The sequence below is a fragment of the Choristoneura fumiferana genome, chromosome 24, assembly GCF_025370935.1.
Source record: "Choristoneura fumiferana chromosome 24, NRCan_CFum_1, whole genome shotgun sequence".
In the NCBI taxonomy this organism is placed as follows: domain Eukaryota; kingdom Metazoa; phylum Arthropoda; class Insecta; order Lepidoptera; family Tortricidae; genus Choristoneura; species Choristoneura fumiferana.
In genome coordinates this window covers 4192421-4214033 of record NC_133495.1, presented here as the reverse complement: position 1 = coordinate 4214033, position 21613 = coordinate 4192421, and the positions used below count along the sequence as shown (strand labels likewise).

The 21613-nt window shown below is 36.7% G+C and overlaps 2 protein-coding genes across 4 annotated transcripts in view; one reads left to right on the top strand and one right to left on the bottom strand.

Annotated features, from left to right (window-relative positions):
- LOC141441470 (putative divalent cation/proton antiporter TMEM165) overlaps positions 1-19148 on the bottom strand; it is a 37883-nt gene extending 18735 nt beyond the window's left edge. Inside the window, exons 1-2 of one of the 2 annotated variants that reach the window (XM_074106216.1) lie at positions 18975-19148; positions 18122-18239 (exon numbers count right to left, since the gene is read on the bottom strand). In XM_074106216.1, the coding sequence (XP_073962317.1) occupies positions 18122-18235 (114 nt within the window). In that variant the 5' untranslated portion in view covers positions 18236-18239; positions 18975-19148. Of the gene's footprint in view, positions 1-1014; positions 1325-18121; positions 18240-18974 lie in introns of those variants that run through there. The other variant, XM_074106217.1, reaches the window with a different exon arrangement.
- A 364-nt stretch (positions 19149-19512) lies between these two features.
- Positions 19513-21328, top strand: LOC141441703 (exosome complex component MTR3-like). Of its 2 annotated transcripts, none has more exons than XM_074106515.1 (4): positions 19513-19788; positions 19871-19988; positions 20080-20239; positions 20838-21328. In XM_074106515.1, exons 1-4 carry the CDS (start codon positions 19626-19628, stop codon positions 21318-21320), a joined length of 924 nt encoding a protein of 307 aa, XP_073962616.1. In that variant the 5' UTR covers positions 19513-19625; the 3' UTR covers positions 21321-21328. The 2 variants fall into 2 exon arrangements, with proteins under 2 accessions (XP_073962616.1, XP_073962615.1); XM_074106514.1 differs by having other exon boundaries at positions 19514-19797.
- Positions 21329-21613: the final 285 nt, after the last annotated feature.

Sequence of the window (21613 nt, the reverse complement as noted above, 5' to 3'; positions counted from 1 at the left end):
AATTAAATAAATAAATAGTGGATAGTAATTTGGAAACTTCTAAAAGTATTATAAAAATTTAATAATTCAAGAAAACATGATGTTTACAATGTCGATGCTGCCTCCGCCTAGTTTAATAGCATGGCGAAAGTTAACTGTAATAAGAATAAATTTCCGATGTTTTTGTTAGAATAAGTAATAACTTTCTTCGATAAGGTTAGTCCAGCGGTTCAGGGGAGAAGAGTTGATTAATTCGGTTTTCTCACGATGTTTTCCTTTACCGTACAGGTCTAGAGAATAATGTTTTCCACCGTATTTTATCTTGCTTTCTCAATTAGCTTTATTTAAAAAAAGAACAAGATAAATATGAACTTTTCCAACAAAATACGATGGTAAAACAATATTCACTAGGTACAGTCAAGTGTAAAAATATGTACTTATTCAGTTTCAAAAATAAGTACCACAGACTCTTATTCCGACGCAATAAGGCCGTAGTAACATATTTTTGAGTGGTTCGAATAGATACTTATTTTTGCACTTTGTTTTGCACGTTGAAAAAATAATGAAACTAAAAATATATACATATACTAAAATAAAAAAAAATGCTTTGTCAATTAGTTGTTCCGTCCATCCATCTGAATCTGTCCGGCTGGCTGGACTTTTGGCCGTCTGTCCGAACAATGAAATGTTTTTTTACACACATAATTTTATGGAATTTTTGCCTGTTTAAATTTTTAATTTAACTGGCAAGTCCCGCGCCTAATGTCTTTGTGAGTCGCACGTGCTGTGGGAACTTAAAAATCAACTGCTTCTTAGTGAGCAAAAATTCTTAACTTGTTGAGATTTCCATCTTTTTCAAGATTTTTTAAATTTCAAAATGGTAACCCTACTCCCGAAAAGCGCCGCGCGTCATCCAGTCTACTTCAAAAGTTTGTGAGCTAATTATTTTCCTATCTGAAGAAGACACCATAAACACGACAAGGCCACAATTCCTAACTCAATAGTGTACTAAAGTAGTCTATCACTGAAACACACCTGCAAAAAGACATTAGTCAACCAGGTACTCAAATCCGGTGCTTCTGTTGAGGTCATCATGGTAGTATCTGGTTCCATGGTGGTACTCAACCAATCGGTGGTCGTATAATTCATTTTTAATAACACTGGCCACTTCACTCTTTAATTAAAAACACCCCCACTCGGCTCGTGGGAGAACAAAACACTGCCGATTGACAAATGAAACTCCACCGAACTGATAACTTTATCTTTCCGTAAGATCAGATAAAATGTAATTTTAGGATAGCGTTTCGTACACGACACGTCGGCAGCGCGTTGGCGCTAGCACTGACACTAAAACATATAGTTTTGTAGGAAAACTTGAGGAAATATTAACTCTGCAAGTACAGGTGGAAAGGATTTGTGTGAATGATAAGATACAAGTTACATTCTTGCACATATAAATGCATGCTATCGTAATGCAGGCGTTACTTTGAAGAGGAATAAGTACAGGTTGTGACGTCACATAGGCTACCAGTATTACCACGGAATCGGGATAAAATCCCAAACACTCAACTCTAAAATGTAGAGACATTAAATTTGGCACGGGTGTTTTTTATGCGACGTTAATGAAGACTACGATATACATTTTGGAAATTCACGTAGATTTACTTATTAGATTGTCTTTTTTTTATGACAGTCTGTGTGACCACTTTTGGTTCTCTTATGTGACCAGAGCCTTAGGATGCGCACGCGCTTTCGTTGAAGCTGCGCATCGGGCAAAACGAACCAATCATACCTGTCAGTGCGTGATAGAAATGATTGGTCGATATTGGCCGCTTTTGTTACGATTATGTGTTAGGCTATCAAGCGAGTCGATATGTGGATTACAGCTAATGCTGGGCCTCCAGAGTCTGCGCTCTGTGACAGGGTACCGCTAAAAACGATCTAAAACAAAATTTGACACCATTAACAAATAATTTCAAAACAGCTCGAATCGCAAAAAAATAACCCTAAAACCACAGTTAACCTGATCTAACCCAACTAACAATATCAATGCAAATGTGTGTTATTTGTTTGTTTTAAAATGTTAACCGATTGTGATCAATGGTATGGCGATAGTGTAGTTACTAAGATTCAAATGGTTCCAACAACATGCTGAATTGGGACCATTTCGTGACAATATTATGATGTCTCAAGGTCGCGGGTGAGCAAAGGAATTCTTTTAGTTTATCTACAATCTACAAACTATATTAGACTGTACAGTAGGTACCTATGACATAATGCCACACGAGCCGAGTGAAAACACCGCAGTTTACCTAATTAATATTTACGCACAGTAACATTACGGTGACCAAGTGTTTATAAACACGTCCTTGCTGTCTAGCGAAGTTCCTTCGTCCTCGCACGCTAATTCAATGAATGATTCACGGCCTTGTCAAATATTTATAAATGCGGAAAATTTATAACCCATTTTATTTAACCAGACACTCGGATATCATATAAAACGCGTCCAGCCGTTTTTTGATGATATTTGGTATATAGGCAACTGGGTTTCTTATCTCGATACTCCCACGGAATCGAGACTTTCTCATATGAAATCCCGAAAACTCAACCGCTAAGTCCATTGACATTAAATGCACGGATTTCTAATGCGAGTTTTCATAAATCCCTGAATTTCAATCTAAATGTCGGATCTAAACGTTCACACGAGTGATACCACGAGTAAAAGCTTGTACTTAATGAAATAAACTGATTGACAAATATTTTAGATATGTGTGACAGAGATGTGCTGTGCTGACTAGAGAGAAATTGTCCCTCCAGACGCATTTTGGAAGATATACAAATTGCCAGCTTAATTAAAAATCTGACAAAATGAATCGTAACGTATTAGTTTTCTTTTCATTCTATTTTTTTTTCTACTACCATTATTGGAATGAAAATATCAATTACATACAATTGCTTCACTTTCAAAAACTAACAAATAGTCACTTAAGTTGTGTCGCGAAAGTTCGACTGTAACAAGTGGTCTTCAAGAACTATAGCCGTATTGTCAAAGTTTCGGTGCTCTTGCTTACATTCACCATCTCTTTCTACCCTCATCCCACACCGAGCGATAGAAAGAAGTGGTGAAAACGATCGTGATTCAGAGTACGTTAGACAATAAGCCCTCTGCTTGCAACGACAACAGCTAGCTGTGAAGCAACCTCGTTTGTCATCACAAGCACTCCTTGGAGAATGGCCGTAACGTTCTACATCTACAACTATTGGATTGGACTAATTCGGTTTTAAATAATCGTGTGATCCTTTTTAGTACATTGTGTCTTAAGGGCGGTAAATAAGGAATTACGAACGAGAGTCTATTAGAAGCCCGAAGTCGAAGACTGAGGGCTTTAATGAGTCGATGTTCGTAATTCTAGTACCGCCCGTGCGACATACAATGTTTTTCATCACATTTGCAAGTAAAATTTTATATTTGTAAAAGAAAAAATATAATTCTTCCAAATATTGGCGATACCTTAGGCTGTGCTCTTGGCAGCGTCGCCCTCAACCTCCCTCGGCATGCGCCGCAACGTGCGTGTGCATGTGGTCCATGTAGTACTGCAGCAGGAGCGCGCGCAGCGCCATCAGTACGGGCACGGACTCATTTACCGACCTTGGGCTTCATGACAAGAAAATGTGTACGCGCAATGACTCATTTACCGACCACGGGTTTCATGACAAGCACATTAAGGTCGAGGGTTTTATTTGGGGTTGCAACTAAGGTAGCCTGCATGTTACGACACTGTTTACGAGCAAGTGTGATGAAAAAATATATGTATATTATTGAGTAAAAATACTGGTGTATACATAGAGACAGACAACCTGTTTGTGATCTTGACCGAGAATCGCAACCTTGCTTTCTTGGACAGTAATCAAGCCGCATTGTCTTTCTTTTGTGCTGTTTATAGCAATGGAGTGAACATATTTGACATAGGCAATCCGAAAAGTAAGAAAAGTGTAAGGCAAGAGTTTATCTTAGGTAGTGTAACATAAGCTTTGCATCTCACCACGTGCTCATATCACCACATTCTCATAATGTTGCCAACATGTTGCTTGTGCTGCGCATTGGCAGCTTTACGTATGCCTTTACTATTATACAATATCATTATTCACCCGTAGGTAGAGCCATTATTGCTAACGAGCGGACTGCAAGTTTTTCTTCAATAATGACCTTTCAATGGCGAAGATTATTTCGATAACACAAAGGTCGATGAACGATAAGTCGATTACGTCACTCGGTTCGTCTGTTACGAATATTGCGGCAAATAACTTCCGCATCGATATCAGAATTGAGGATTATTTTGTTTAGAATTCAAAAGAGGCTAGCTGGTATTGATTGTAGTTTTAGCGAATAAAATAATCGATTGCGACAGCGACCATGCGATCGGCAAGGCGGCTTCGTGTCGAGATATTTTTTGGGTTTAGTTGGAATGATTATGGGATGTAAACTTTTATTTTTTTTTAAAAGCGTAAAAAGTACATAGTACTTCAATTAAAACTTACTTTGTTTTCTTAATGAAAGAAGCAGGACTTTAGTTAGTGATCCATATTTTTTAATCCTTTGAATTGTCATACAAAATGACGGGTATTTCATCTTGTATCGATATTGAGTGGGTCTCAAATTAAACATCGTGACAGTATATCTTGAAATTTTTATTCAATGGTGTCAATTAGGGCTATGCGGTATTGGGCTTGATGGCAATACCGGTATTATTCCGGTATTCAAATTTTGAAAACCGGTATCCCGGTATTTCGGTAATTTTTCGGTATTTTCCATATTTTCCCTTTATTTTTCTTTCTTTCTGTATAAGTCTGTTGTTTTGTTGAAATATAACCAGTATTAAATACATAGCAAGTATTAAAATAAAAAACTTAAGTTGTTAATTGTTAACTAATACTTATATAATATGGAATTGGATTCTCTAATTCTTCGGTGAAAATTGTTTCACCGATTATTAGTTCCCAACCAAATTTTCGCATAATTTCTTTCGCTTGTACGAGGCTCATTAAATATCTAGTTCAAGCTTGAAAGGTCTCTACTGATGAAATCTACGCTCCGCCCGGAACCAGCTCAGCTCCAAAACCCCGAGAGCTTTCAGCTCAAACTTCAAAACCATTTCGAATGCCTAGGTAGCGACGTGGACGATTACAACGACGGGTTTGTGGAAGCTGTCCATACGATCGGATCTAACTTCATCAAAACCCGCCGTACTAGAACCAATAAGCTCTCGCGCTCTGGCCTTAGGCTCTCCAGCGGTGCAGTTGACTACCGGTATATCGAAGTGTTGAAGTGTCTAGTGTCTGTACAAAAACGCCACTATGTCCGTCCGATTACATGACCAGAGCACGAAGCCTATTCCTCTGCAGCGGGGAGTCAGACAAGGAGATGTGATCGCTCCGAAACTGTTCACCGTTTCATTGGACGATGCTTTTAAGGTTCTGGACTGGAAAGGACGAGGCATCAACATTAATGGCGGGTACTTCACTCGCCTTCGATTCGCCGACGATATTGTAGTCATGGCTGAGACCATGGAAGACTTCAGTGCTATGCTCGCCGAACCTCAGCAGTTTCCGATCGAGTTGGCCTAAAAATGAACATCGGCAAGACGAAAGTCATGTCTAACTAATGTCCATGTTGTGCGCTCGAAGTTGTTGACGACTATGTATACCTGGGACAAACGGTCCAGTTAGGTAGGTCCAACTTCGAGAAAGCTTACACTACAAATAAGCAAAGCAAACTTGTGCGCGGTAAATTTGAAATTTGAAAGTAGATTAAGAGGTAAGTAACTTCAAAAGCCATAAGTATGAAGACAAGTTATTAAAAGTGCTTTCTTGTTTGAAATTAAAGTCGACTATTACTATTTTAAGCACAAGTCAAAATACCGAAAAACCGGTTTTGTAGATATTTAATACCGGTATTAAAAGAGGGGAAAAATGTCCGGTATCCCGGTTTTTCGGTAATACCGAATACCGGTATCCATGCCCTAGTGTCAATTATTCTATTGCCCATATCGCAAATGACTAAGTAGTTTTCCATCTGTTTAACAAAACCTTTCTTGTTACATTTACTGAAAAGGGTCTAAATAGTCAATAAGATGATGTAGATTGTATATAACTTTGTCGATTTGCTTAATTTATTGCTTTTTGCGTGGTTTACTAAATAATAGGTGTGTGCATGCAATTAGAAACGGGCTGCCTTGAAATGTGTTTACTATGATAAGATTTATTGTCTCTACAATAGTTATCTTCTGCTAATAATGTCGTCTGGAATTATTATATTACGCAAGTTAAAAAAGTTATTTATTCAATAGTATTTTTTCAGCACAGTATTTTTTAGGAATGATTCGTTTCACAATATGTTTCATTTGGCCAAATGCATTTTTCTGAAACTGTGAACTATTCACGATTTATTTTAAGATCATTGTGTGGAGTGGAACCCTATACTATAATATAAATTCGGTAAGGTTCTTTTAAAAAAAAAAAAAACAATCATTTACAGTTACAGAATAAAATGCATTTGGCCAAAAGAAACATTAATGTAAAAAGAAATGTTTCGGTTAGACATTAGTGAACCCTATCTCTCCCCCAGAAAATATCAGTAAGCTACGTTGAAAGCAAAATTTTGCCTGTAGGAACTTATCTATCCGCTATCTAGTCTTGGGAGTGCTTACGAATGTCTTTACCTACAAAATAACGGTTTTTTTTCGGAAAAAAATACCATTTCGACAGGAATAATTATGCGCTTATTAACTTAAAAGCAACAAACAAACTGTTTCTTTCATTTTAAACTTAATTGCATTTTAAAGTTTTCAAGACAATAGACAACAATCTGCAAAACAATGTCGGTATTTAATAACTAATGGCATAATAATGACCGTCCAACAGGTTCAAGGTCTATACGACACGTAAAGAATTCTTGGAGGAAAGAATAGGACAAGCGGGTTCTCTACTAAACGATGAAAGGGCTTGAAAATAATTTTGCATGTGGTCTTATCTGGGTCCATATTGACACTCATAAAATTCTTATTACTATTTTTTATTTTACTACCCATTTGTGTTCATAATAATCACTCTTCATAATTTTTTTCCTCATACTTTTTTTGTTCATAAATTTTTATTACTAAAATCGGAACTCATAACAGACAGTGTTCATATTGTTTTTACTCATAATGTCATTACTAAGAACACATCTCAACTCATAATGTTGTTTTTCAGAAAATTTTCCTTCATGAACAGATGAATATCATAATTTTCTTATTAATAATGGCATTAATAAGAAAACATTTGAACTCATAATATTGTTTTTCATAACAGTAACTACCTATTCAAAATAAGATTTACTTATATCGTTAATTATATATATTATATTAGTATTAGTTGAAAAATATATTCGGTCCTAGCGCGCTAACGCTCGTCGTCGTACCGAACGGAGTCCTTCTTTAAATACATCATTTTGCACCATCAAAAATTTTCCAAGTCCCTGCGCGTCAATAATGCGGATAAATAACACATGATTAAGAAACATATGAAGACAAATATTAGTATTAACAAAGTTATGAAAATTGCCGTTATGAATTAGAATGATTAGGAGTTTAAATCGTTAGTATAAGAAAATATATGAAAACTAATATTAGTATGAACAAGGCGTATGATTAGTGATATTATGAATTCCGATGATTATGAGTTTCGATCGTTAGTATTTTAAAAAAGTATGAAGAGTGATCGTTATGATGTAAAATGGTATGAGAAACATTTTCGGACTTCCGATAATAGGACTTAAAATGTTATGTGAAAAAATGCGCACCCGATCTGATAATTTGGAATTTTGTTCTTCTTTAAGCGGCCAGTTACGCGCCATAGAGGTTCGCTATTTAATAAGACCTGTACCACTACCATGCATGAGTTTACAGTGACTGTACTCGATAGCGACGGCGTAAATTATTTGTATGGAGAATTGTACAGCGCCTCTACAAATAATTTACGCCGTCGCTATCGAGTACGGTCACTGTAAACTCATGGTAGTGGTACTGTAGTGAACGGTATACTGCATGCATATCTCAATCCATAAATAAGTACATCGAAGAGTAACTAAAATAAGAAAAACCTGTTAAATCTGTGCGTTATGTTGCATCTACTTCAACTTTTAATTTGCACAATTCACTATAATGATTACTCCCATCTCCCAAATTATATGACATATATGGCTTCTTTATTGCCGTAAACGCTATGATGAGCGTCAGACCGCGCCCTTGACCGAGCCTATTTCTCGCCCATGCAAACAAAATTAAGGAACGTGGAAAGCTACGAAAGTATATCTCAACATAGAAAACGATATCATAGGCTAGTCTTACAATGCCTGCTACATCCTCCCTGTAATTAATTTTAAATTAAGTGCTAGGTCTCAACAGCGCTTTGTTTTAAGCACCAGACGACCAGACGCATAAAGTAGGGTTTTATAATATAAGTTTGACGCCAATGTCTTGTCTGGCTGTTTGTCTGTCCGTGAAAAGTGTTTGTGTTTGGACAAATTTCGATTCGGGATTTTTTTACGTGGAAACGAGTTTCATTAAAATCGGTTCAGTCATTTTGGAGATATTGAACTTTAACATGACAATGTTGGGGTTTTCAATTTTTTTTAAGTTGGTTATTGTTCAATTATTTGAAGAAATGTTGCAATTGAATAAATACTGAAAATCCGCTGTTCTGACAGAGGTAGCTTTTCTTAAGTTGGACCATGGATAGACCTTCAACAACTCAAGTATACATCGCCTTGACAGTTTGAATCAACCGTCAAAACGATCGGACAAACTGAGGCCGTATTGCCTAACGTTTCTGATGCTCGCGATTACAATCAAAGAAAGAAGAAAAAAGAAAGAAAGAAAAAGTTTATTCGGCAAATATACATTAACTTGTAGGTAGCATACATCAGGTACATAACTTAATGTTTAAGTAAAGTAAATATAGCTAGCCAAAAGGGCTGGCAGCTCAGCAATGCTGAGGTAAGGAACCACAGCGCTGATTTTCAGCTGCAGCCAAATAAAGGAAAGGAAAAAAAATGGTGCATGCCTATTTGACACCTTGAAAATATGTTATACATATAATATGTTATAGATTATGTGCCGTCTGACGGAGATTCTGCAAAGGGATAAGTTAGCCTTTGTACATGGTTTTTGTATGCCAAATCTGACATTTGATTGCGATCCGTCAGATTTAGGTACACAGAATTACTAAAAAAAAAAAAATCAAAAAATCAAAATCATTTATTCAGTAAATAGGCCGCAATGGGCACTTTTACACGTCATTTTTTAAAACTACCAGCGCTTTCGGAAAGACCATCATTGCCAAGAAGAATGCGCCGCAAGAAACTTGGCAGAAAGTCATTTTTTCAACATAAAATAATTACAAATAAAATACTTAAAAACTACAGTATACAATGAAATAAAAGAAAATACAAAATAATAATAATAATAATACAGGGATGTATGGGGTCCCTTAGTTACAAAACTAAACTCTAACTATAATCTACGTTCAGTGGAAGTGTAGACTGCTTCCACCGTCATAAATTAAAAATAATAATAATTATAATAATAATAATTTAATTCTGAAATTTACATTTCAGGTCAAGTAACCATTAAACTTTTGGATTCCGAAGGCAAGCTCACGTCTGCCGCCCCCAAAGTTAGCTCACACGAACTCATGTCATGCTCTGAAAGCAGAGCGGTACCGAGTGCATGGTATTGCTTCCGTTCCCATAAGCTCTATGGGATCGTCTTGGGAGCTTCGACGTCGCGGGCCTGTGACTAGAAATTAAACTAAAAATATACACGTTTAAAATCCATAAGCTTAACAATATACAGCCTTAAATATAGCAAGGGGTGTATAAAGTCCCTGAGTTAATAATAAAATTACTATATAGCAAGGGGATGTAGAAAGTCCCTGAGTTAACAATAAATAAAATTCCTAATCTAAATAATTCAGAGATGTATATAGTCTCTGAATGTCAAAGTAAACTAATTTAATTAACCAAATTATACAATCTTCAGAGGTGTAAAAAGCCTCCAATGTCAAAAACTTAAAATAATTATTAAAATAAAGAAATGGAGATGTATAAGGTCTCCAAATGTCAAACCAATAAATATTTTTAAATTAAATTCTGCAACGTGGACAACGGCAACAGAACCAGAAACTAGACACGAAATGCGCCGGGACACTGCCAAGTCACACTTCACAACACTTATTTATACACCGACATAAAAACACACACATACACAAACACGAATACATCACATCACACATCAACATCCTAATTTTCATCGGCTTTCAGTTTAGGCCATGTCGCATCATCACATAAGTACTCCTCAACTTTATAGTAAGCTTTCTTCAGAAGTGCACTCTTTATGTATTCTTTAAAAGAGTTGTGTGGCAATTTCCATGCTTCTACAGGAACTTTATTGTAAAATCTCACACAGTTTCCCACAAAAGATTTGCTTACTTTCCGTAAACGGAATTTTGGAACGGCAAGCTTGTGCTTATTACGAGTATTGATATCATGTACGTCTGACACTTTTTTAAAGGACTCGATATTCTTGTGTGTATACAATATCACATCATGTATATACTGTGAAGCTACTGTGAGGATGTTTATCTCCTTGAAGCGTTCTCTTAGTGAATCTCGGGAGCCAAGGTTGTAGATAGACCGGACTGCCCTCTTCTGTAGAATGAAGATAGTTTCTATGTCGGCTGCCTTGCCCCAAATCAGCATACCATAGGACATTATGCTGTGAAAATAACTGAAATAAACTAGCCGGGCAGTTTCAACGTTGGTAAATTGTCTGATTCTTCGTACAGCATAGGCGGCAGAGCTCAATCTACCAGCAAGACCAGAAATATGCGGGCTCCATTGTAAATTACGATCCAACGTAAGACCAAGAAAAACAGTCTCATGCACAAGTTTCAGATTCTCTCCGTTTAAGGAAATAGTTGTTTCAAACTGTCTCACATTAGGCAACGAAAATTTTATACACTTAGTTTTAGCTGCATTTAGTAATAAATTGTTAGCGGTGAACCAGTTTAGCGCCTCTGCTAAAGTCTCATTGATGTGGGTTGGATCTTCTTGTTGCCTGTTTACTTTGAATATCAAAGAAGTATCATCTGCAAACAATACTATGTTACATTTCTGTTCTAGCAAGTGGGGCAGGTCATTTATATATACTAGAAAGAGAAATGGACCCAAAATGGAGCCTTGTGGAACTCCAAGCTTCACCGCTGAGCCAGCTGACTGCGTTCTATTTATGTCCACTTTTTGAATTCTTTGGCTGAGATAAGACTTAACCAGGTTAAGTGCTTTAGCTGAAAGTCCATAGTGTTGAAGTTTGCGGATAAGCGTCTCATGCTCCACGCAATCGAAGGCCTTGGAGAGGTCGCAAAATATTCCTATTGCATCTTGCGAATTTTCCCATGCATCATAAATGTACTTCATGAGACTTGCGGCTGCATCTGTTGTCGAACGGCCTTTTGTGAAACCGAATTGCTGACTGTGTAGTAGGTTGTTTACATTGAAGTGACGAAGCAGCTGGTTAAGCATGATCTTTTCAAACACTTTACTCAGCACAGGCAGCACAGATATCGGACGAAAGTTGCCAGGATCAGATGAGCTCCCAGCTTTAAACAATGGAATCACTTTGCTATATTTCATTAAGTCCGGAAACACACCATCATCAATGCACTTATTAAATATGACGGCTAGGTACGGTGCCACAATATGGATGACAGATTGCATAACTCGAACAGAAATACCCCAAAGATCCTCCGTATTCTTCAGTTTTAAAGATTTAAAAGTCTTTATAATTTCTTCAGAGTTAGTATGTTGAAAATCAAAATTCAGACGTTTATCCTTCGCAATTTCATTTAGATAAGAACTAGCCAGCACAGTGGAAGACTTTAGATCGCGAGTCGTATTTACAGCAATATCTGAGAAAAAATTTTCAAAAGCACCCGCCACTTCTAAATCTGAAGTCAATATTCTATCATCCACTTTTAATTGGAATTGACAATTACGGGGCTTAGATTTACCTGTTTCTGAATTTATTACATTCCATACAGCTTTTACTTTATTTTCAGCGGATTTAACTTTATTACTAAGATAATCAGCCTTGGCAGCAATACATACTTTTTTAAATAATTTGGAATATTTTCTAACGTAGTCTATAAAGGAGGGGTCTTGACTGTGACTTTTCATTTCATAAAGTTCGTAAAGCCTAGTTCTACTCTTATGTATTCCCACCGTGGCCCAGTCACTAAACTTTGCCTTGTTACCGTTTCTCATTTTAGTTCTTAATGTGAAAACTTTTTCGAACTCTCGATTAATTACTGTAGACAGGTTCTTATATAGGACGTTAGGATCACTTCCCTCCATGTAAGGCTCAGGAACGCTGTTGATAATATTTTCCTTGAATTTTTCTACACGGGCTTCTGTAACGGGTCTGTAGGTTATTACTCGATCATTTGTCTGTTTAAGTATTGTAAAACAGGCTTTTTGGCCGCTGTGATCGGAATTAAAACAGTTTATTATTTCCTTGTCCATAGCATCACACTTGCAGAAAATATTATCTAAACATGTAGCTGTGTTAGCCGTCACTCTCGTTGGTTCCTCAAAAAGATGAAACAAGTTAAATGATTTAAATAAATTCAAAAGTCTTCCAGAATATCTATTTGCCGAGTCTAGTAAATTCACATTAAAATCTCCACATACGATGACAGATTTACTACTAGCAAAAACTTGTTTCAAAGCATCTTCCATCACGGGTTCGAACTGACAAAAGTCTGAGGACGGCGGCCTATATACACATAATATGATGTGATTCTCTAATTCAACACACGAAATTTCAATAACTCGTTCAATGGACAGCTGAACTACATTTTTTAGTTCTTTGCTCTTGTAATCGTCCTTAACAATAATCATAGAGCCTCCATGTATAGCCGATTTTCTAGTAAAGGAGCTGGCGATTCTATAATTACAAATATTCAATAATAGTTCATGTTGTTTTAACCAGTGCTCAGTAATACACATTACTCCTACATTTAACGCATCTAGGAATAAACCGATTTCAGTTATTTTGCTGGAGAAGCCTTGTATATTTTGATGAATCAAAATAAAACTACGTTGCTCCTCCGCTGTCTCACGCGTTAGTTTAAAGACTGGCGGCCCGCGGGCGGCGCGCGCGCGGCGTGTCCGGCCCCGCGCCGTCGTCCGCTACGTACCTAGGTTCGATATTAAATGCTAATAACTAAGAAAGAAAGAAGGTGTACGAGGAACCGCCGAAAACTGACAGATTAACGATTAAGATGTTCGCCTTCATGCCGTGTCTTAGCAACCCGGACACTTTTTCCTTTTAAATTGAATTGCGTACGAGGAAATTGACCAAAAACTAAAACGACCGACATTGAACACATTTACTGCCGTGAAACGCGTATACCCATGCGTTTTCTTGATTTTGCCATTTGAAAACACATGTGCGTTTGAGGCATCTTCCGAGGCCTCGCGCAGTCGGAAAAGCGTAAAAGGTTGCGCAAGTTGAAGGCACAACGGAAGGATCACATCTGAATCGATTCGTCTTAACAATCTCATAAACGAGTAGGTACATCTTTTTTTAACCCCCGACGCAAAAACAGGGGTGTTATAAGTTTGACCGCTTTGTGTGTCTGTGTGTGTCTGTCCGTCTGTGGCACCGTAGCTCTTAAACGGGTGGACCGATTTGAATGCGGTTTTTTTTATCACGTATTGAGTCTTCAACAGCATTACCTAAAGTGGGGGGAATAACATGAAACATAAACAAAGAACAAACGGGGCTACGTCATTTCTATGCATTATTATAATTGTCCAACCGCAACGTCATTTCTTGATTATGTCGGGAATCACCATAATTACTGTGGTTTAGGTGTTTAGTATGTCATCGTTTATTTTAGACCATAGGTAACTCAACGTGCAGGAATTGGGCGATAACGATAAGGCCCGCACATGGTCGGCGAAGGCTTTCAAGTGGCAGTGAGTTATTTATAGAATAGATAGAATATTAGGAAGAGTTACTTAGTAGGCAAGTAAAAGAGAACTGTGTTTTAGACTATCTTAAATATTTTAGACTTTAGGCTGTGAGAATGCTCCTAGTATTTATATAATATAATATTGTTATAAACAATTAATTAGATGCCTAAGTACTTTCTTTTTTTATTATAGTGTGAATGAGAAAAGTTGAAAAAACCCCCTATATTATTATTTCAAAGTTCACTATCTCAAAAACTGCTGTGGTTCAGCAGGTTTTAATAAAACATATCAAAGATTCACAGCTAGGAAATTCGTTTTCACGTAAAAAACCGCATTGAAATCGGTCCATCCGTTTCAGATCTATAATGCCACAGATAAGACAGATATTGGCGCCAAACTTATCTTCCGCCTTATCTCTTCCCATCCACTTTACCGGTTACAATTAGCTTCTCGAGGTTATCACCGTCTTTCCTTGCAATGTGGTCGAAGTATTCAAGAACCCTGCGCAGACATTCGGATGACAGTCGCGAGGAGACTTTCGGTTCTCGAAATATGGAGGCGTTAGTCCGAAAGGCTGTACAGGGGATACGGAGCAATTTTCTCCAGCACTACATCTCAAAGGCGTCTATACATTTGCGATTTGCTTTTAGTGTCCAAGTCTCAGCGCCATACGAAAAGATCGAGAAAACTATCGTCCGCACCAGTTTAGTTTTGGTTTTTACGGAAATGTTGTGATCTCTCCAGACTTTTCCAAGCTGAGACATGGCGCTCTTAGCCATGCCGATTCTCTAACTTATAACAACCCTCTTTTTACGTCAGGGGATAAAATGCGCCTGACGCAGCCAGCCTTCTTCGGGAAAACCGAGGGAATGCGGGGCTCACCCACGAGAAGGATACCCCCGAAAAATCACACGAGGGCCCTCGTTGCCACTGTAGGGCGCCCCGGAAACATGAAGTACAGTCGAACAAACTGATTCGAATGTACCTTTTCATTATCAATTTCACTATTTGCTTAACAAAAGTATGCGGGATGTCAACAAGGTACACTCGAACCAACTGAATCGTGACCTTTTCGTGGAAAAATAGTCATATCGCCTTGCTTGACAAGGGAATTTATTATGACACTTACTGTGAAAACGTTCTACGGTGGGTCAGGAATCAAATGGTTCGGCTGTACATGATTCAGTTTCTTCGACTGTACTTCCTTTCCTATCCATAATCTCCACAATTAACTACCTAGCTAACCACTAACTAAGACAGCTTCGTCAGGTAAGTTCGCGTATGTACGCGAAAACGACGGAAAATAAAAAACGCGTAGGAAAATAAAAACAACAAATACCACTGTCGCTACTTAGATCCGCTTCAAAATGACGTAAAGCTTTTTCTCAAATCGTGTTTTTTGCTGTTACAATACTCGACACATCAGATCTCATTATGAGCAAAGCTTGTGGACAACATGGGTTTTTTCTACTATATCGTTAGTCTATTCATAGTGACCGTCATATTTATTATCTCCTATAATTTTACATAGGAATGAATTATATCACATTCCGCTTTAAAAATAAATAGCGGTCAAGGTAGCGATTTGTTATGCTAAAAATATTAATGAAGCATAAAAAACGTAACTAAACATGAATGTTTGTTGAAGTTAGATTTTTATTTATAGATATTTGAATGAAGCAGTCTTTCGCCTTATCAATATCATCATTAAAATTAGTTAAGAGAAGCTAAAAATATAGCGCTAGTAGCTAAACTATAGAAACGCCTTTTTTAAATTTAAGCGCCATCTATGAGCGTTATCATGAATCAACTGCTATTAACGCGAGCTAAGCGGTCTAGGCGCATAATTACGCAGGCAAAATTCGTTATAAATGCAATATTAAAATTCATTATTATTACGGCTTTAGAGAGTAATTTCCATGTAATCTTTAAGAGTGTGAATAATTGTCATAAAGTTGATAAAGATTAGTACATAATAATAAAACAGAAGTGCTTAGATAAAAGCATTTCATGCTAATTGTACGAGTTAATTAGGTACTAAAGTAGAAAGTATGATTGATAGAGATTTTAGTATTATAATAATCACAGTTTGGTCATATTAGTGAATGAACTGTAATGCCCACTTTCCATTCCAGCAGATTCTGAACAGAATCAATCCAACTAGCTACAATTAACTTCATAGAAGTTTGGTGGAAGTACTTTTATGCAGCCAATCAATTTTGTTAATGGAGTCCATGCAGAGTATGCATGGCTCATGGTGGAAAGTGGGCATAATACTATTTACATTAAAATAAATAGGTAGGTACTTTTTTATGGTGCAAATTTGGTGTGCTCTATTTGACATTTCATCTGATTTGGCACTGTTATTATGCTACCTCATAATAAATACTGTAAGTTTATCACTAAGCTAACAAAAAAAGTATTTCCACATTGCATCCCGTCAAGGCTCACTTCTTGTTAGCTTGTCCTCAGTCTTTCTGTGTAATCTATTTTATTCCTAATTTCTTATCCTTTTTCTCCCATTACGGCCTTATTGTCAATTTATATTCCTTTTTCTCTTATTGACTAGGTCATTTGTAATTTTATATTTTTATATTTATGTTAGTAGTTTATGTATTGTATAAGTATTGCATGTATGTATTTATATAGTTGTATCATTTGTATTTATTTTTTATATTTTAGTTTTGCTACCTGTTTACCCTGACCTTTTTAAGCCTCGGTAAATGAGTCATGCCAGTACAATTTCTTGTCATGAAGCCCAAGGTCTAAATGAGTTTATGCATATGCAATTTAAGTGCCATTATTGTACTACGCGGAGCTCTAAACGTAAGCGTTATATTTTGATATTAGTTTTTCTTTTACTACTTTACTAATGTGATTGAAAATTGTATGTCGCATGTACTAGTATAACATACTCACTAAAGCTAGTGCGATTGCTTCTAATAGACTCGTTCTGTAGTAAAAAAAGTACTATAATTATTGATTTGTTTGTTTTATTTTTCTGTGTCTGTTTCCGCCACCTATGACACATAATTTCTTTACCCATTTCTCCCTGAATCTAAGTGATATTATAAGTTTTTTGTACTGCTTTATGTTGTGCAATAAAGAATATTTGTATTGTATTGTATTGTTGCATACTACTTGCTAGGAGATTGAGAATGTCAGATATAAGTAAAGGGTAGTAACAACTCATCCACTGGGTTGCATGAAATTTTTTACATGTCAGTGATCAGACATAAGTAACTTACATTTCCCTCACTCTTCAGGTTGCTCTTACCACCTCTTTCTGTCACATAAGATGAACATGCGATCGCGAGCGCCTGATTGATAGACAATAGGGTCTCAGCTCCATAATTTCACACCAGTGTGCCACATCAAAGTACCCATTAGAAATTTAGTACAAAATGATACTTTAATTTGCCTTCATCAGTCATCATAAAAGACCATTAAATGTTTATTTCATGTAGCATAAAAGCTGGCAATCTTGCATTTTTGTTAGTTTTTCTCGATTATTCTATAAAAATTGAATGAAAATTAAAAATGTGGTTTCATAGAACTGTTCTTAATATATAAGTTAATGTGTCTACTGCAATTATGTGTGATAGACTTTTATTTTCTTTATAAACCGTTAATAAACATTTGTTCCTTTTTAAAGAATATAAAAATCAATCACAAATAATTATTGGAGTAGACACATTAACTTATCCGCGTCTTAAGCATACCAGGGATTCTAAATTTTCTAATCTATCATAACCTAGATTTTTTTAAAGCAAGTCAATGAATTTAAATTTTTATCATCATCTTCCCAGCATATTTCCCACTGCTGGGCACAGGCCGTCTCATAGAGCTTGGGCCGTACTGCCCACGCGGGCCCAGTGCGGATTGGGAACTTCACACATACCATTGAATTACTTCACAGGTGTTTGCAGGTTTCCTCACAATGTTTTCCTTCACCATAAAGCTTGTGGTAAATTTCGTAAATTTCAAATGTAATTTCCCACATGAATTTCAAAAAACTTTCATCAACATTAGAAAAAAGATTTAAGATGTAAGTTTAAGACAAACCTCCACAGTTGTTGGTGAAGAAGTCACTGGTGACAGGTTTTCGCTGGCCATTGACAGCGCCCATGATGCCGCAAACACTGCCACTGCTAGCACGTAAGTCCGTTTCCGCACCATATTGCTGCCAACCAAAAGTTACTTTTAACTTTAAAACCCACTGACAATCTAATGTAAGACAATATAAAATAAATTGATTTAATTTAAAATTCTACAAATGTAATGTAAAAATTTACTGTCAAATTTTCATGAACAAAATGAATCTGTGGATTTGTATGGGTTAAAACATGTGACCAGAATTATGGTTTGTAAAAACTATTGATACTTACTGGTATGTCCTGTACTAGGGAACTAGATTACGAACAATTAAGTGAAACAATACTATAATCAATTATATAAATAATTAACACCAAGAAGCAATTACATTGTATGATAAAATATGACATGTATATGGGTTAGTTATGCTTGTAATGTGACATATTTGCGTACGTACATACATGGACATGTTATCAGGGTAGTTTGAAGGACTACCCAGCTGCACAAGAATTCATTGGCAAATTATTGTTGAAAATATTTCGTTGAAAAAGATTCGTTTTAGTAATTTACATCTATTACAGTACAATAAAGAAATATTTTATGGTTTACAAGGCGTTTTGTATATCTATTGTCTTGAGGATTATAGGCCGCAGCGAATCAAAAGATTACGACAGCGTCTTATGCCCAATGAATAAAGATGTACATTAACAAGAATTCTCAACATTTTTTTGATACTTAAATACGGAAGAAAGTAACAATAAGGGCAAATTACATTGAAACGTCACCGGTATCAAGTGAATGTAACGCACGAGCACTAACTTACCTTATACGTAGCTTCTAAGCTACCGTTCACTAGTTTGATCAATAATACTATGATTCGATAATGCTTACACTATCGTCACATAACGTGACTACAAAAAATGAAATATTTATTGGATAAATCACGCTCAAATACACATTTTCAGACACATCACAAACGTAAAATTGACACACAGACTAATAAGAGATACTACGTATAATTGACTTTGACAGATAGATCCGATTTTGTGTTGATGTTGGCATGTCTGATTAAAGGCAAGGTCTCACGGTACAATCAATCAATGTCTGATTTAATTTAATTCAATTATCTCGTAGATAAATAAAACGTATTGTTTCTGGTGATTAATTACCAAAATATTGGTATTTATTATTATTATTATATTAATAATCAGGCAAGCAGTTGCAAGCAACTGATAGGTGCCTGTATCTAGCTGTTCCTTGGTCAAGTATTAATAAAAGCTGGTACATTACATTCGCTTCGATCGACGTTTCGTTCGCCATTCACAGCCAGCAGACAAGTCAAACTGTAGCAAGCAGCAAAGCAAAGGCAACAAAGCAATTTAAAATTGAAGCAGAAAACTAAACGTTCACGGTTCAGAAGTGACAGATGGTGACAAGCAAAAGGGTCAACGACATAACCCTAAAATAAACCAAAATGCCTCTCGATTATCGAAGATTTAACGGTCCAGAAGACAGTGTATCATACAAACGTTTCACAAAAAACTATTTGAAAACTTATGACGAACTTTACAAAGAGTTAGTCAATGAAAGCGGCTTACGGCAAGATGGGCGGGCGTTAGATGAAGCCCGAAGCATGTGTATGTTTTGTATGTGTTTTTGTTATTAATGAATGAATATTGACTATAAGAGTCACTGATTAACTGTGGATTTCCTTTTCAGTTGCTCGGACGGATATGGTATCGCAAGCTAAAGGATCAGCTTATATAGAATTGAAGAAAACTAAAGTTGTATGTTCTGTTTTTGATCCTAGAGAAATACCTCACCAGAATGAATTCAGGTTTGTTCCTTACGATTTAAAGTATTCATAAAATAAATCACTCACTATATCTGTCTGCTAATATTAGTAACATGGTAATATGTTTAAACAGCCAACTTGGGCAGTTGTATTGTGAAGTGAAGTATGCACCTTTTTCGTGCCCCCGGCAGCGTCGGCCTCACGCGCCTGACCAAGAAGAAAGAGCTTTGTCTGTGGCCTTGAGACAAGCCCTAGAGCCTGCAGTCTGCAGACACCTGTTTCCCAATTACCAGGTACTTAAAAAAGCATCTTACCCTCCACAATGAAATAAATTTGTAGTATTACTTTACAATTAATTTCCTGGCATTATCCTCATACAAGCTAAATTAACCATTAGGCAGATAGGTAACTGCCTAGGGGCCTCATGTCAACTAGGGTCCCCGTGTGCACACAAAACAAATTAAAAAGGATCATTAAATGAAAAAAATATTTTTACAAATCAATGCACGTAAAAAGAGCTGGCAATATACCTGCGCAGCAAGCGAAATACAGACCAACTTGGCGGCGGACAAATTGGGGGGACGCAGGAGGCGCAGGAGCGCGCGCGCGGCCGTCACGCCATTGGTTTGTTAGTTGACAGATGCCCAAAACATAACCCCTCCACTAGCCACCCAGAGCTTGTTTTACGTGCTTATATTATTGTTTTTTTTTTCAAACCTTTCTGTTGGTTGATTTCAATAAACATAAACTTAAACTTGATATGAAAAGAGTAAAAGACCTTCCAATGACTGAAAAAGACCCTAATATTATCTTTTATCAATAAAATTGAACCATGTGACAACTATATACCAGAGCATAGAATGTAAATAATTCTATTTGTTTTCATTTTAGGTTGACATTTTTATCTACATTCTTGAACATGATGGAGCATGTCTTGCGGCTGCCATAAACGCTGCAGGCCTGGCATTGGCTGATGCCGCAGTACCAATGTATGATCTCATCACAGCCTGCTCCCTTGCAGTTATAGGAGAAAAGATATTCGTAGATCCAACTGAAGCAGAAGAGCATTTAGCAGTCATAAGCCCACAGTCAAATGTCAATCATGGTATTGTGACAATGTCAGCGCTATCAGAATTAAAACAGATATCTGACTTCACACAAACAGGGTCAATGGATGTTGAGTGCATCACAAAAGCAATGGAAGTGCTACAGAAAGAATGTGAACAAATTGTTCCGAATATTCAAAAGGTTCTCGTTGCAAATATTGTGAAAAGCTACAAGCAACGCAAAGTGTTGGAGGAAGAGGCTAAGGAACGGGAAGTGGCTTTGAATGAAAAGATGAATGAATGGAAATCATTATTAAATGCTGGATGAAGTTTTAACTGTGTTTCATTTCATTTAAGGTCATCACAATGTCCTTATCGTAATCCTTAACCCCTCGTATGCGGCAGTCATTTGAGAATTTGACACCTTGGTGTGGCAACTTTACATCAGTAGAGGTTGCCCGCTTCGTATTTTAGTATTTTGAATTTTTCTTCCTACAGTTGTAATTTCAGCGTAGTCGATTTGGAACATATCCATGCTTACGCAGTTCATGAACTGCCATGGATATGCGTCTAAGCATATGAGGGGTTAATTTTAAGCTGCTCATAGGATCTGATGAAACA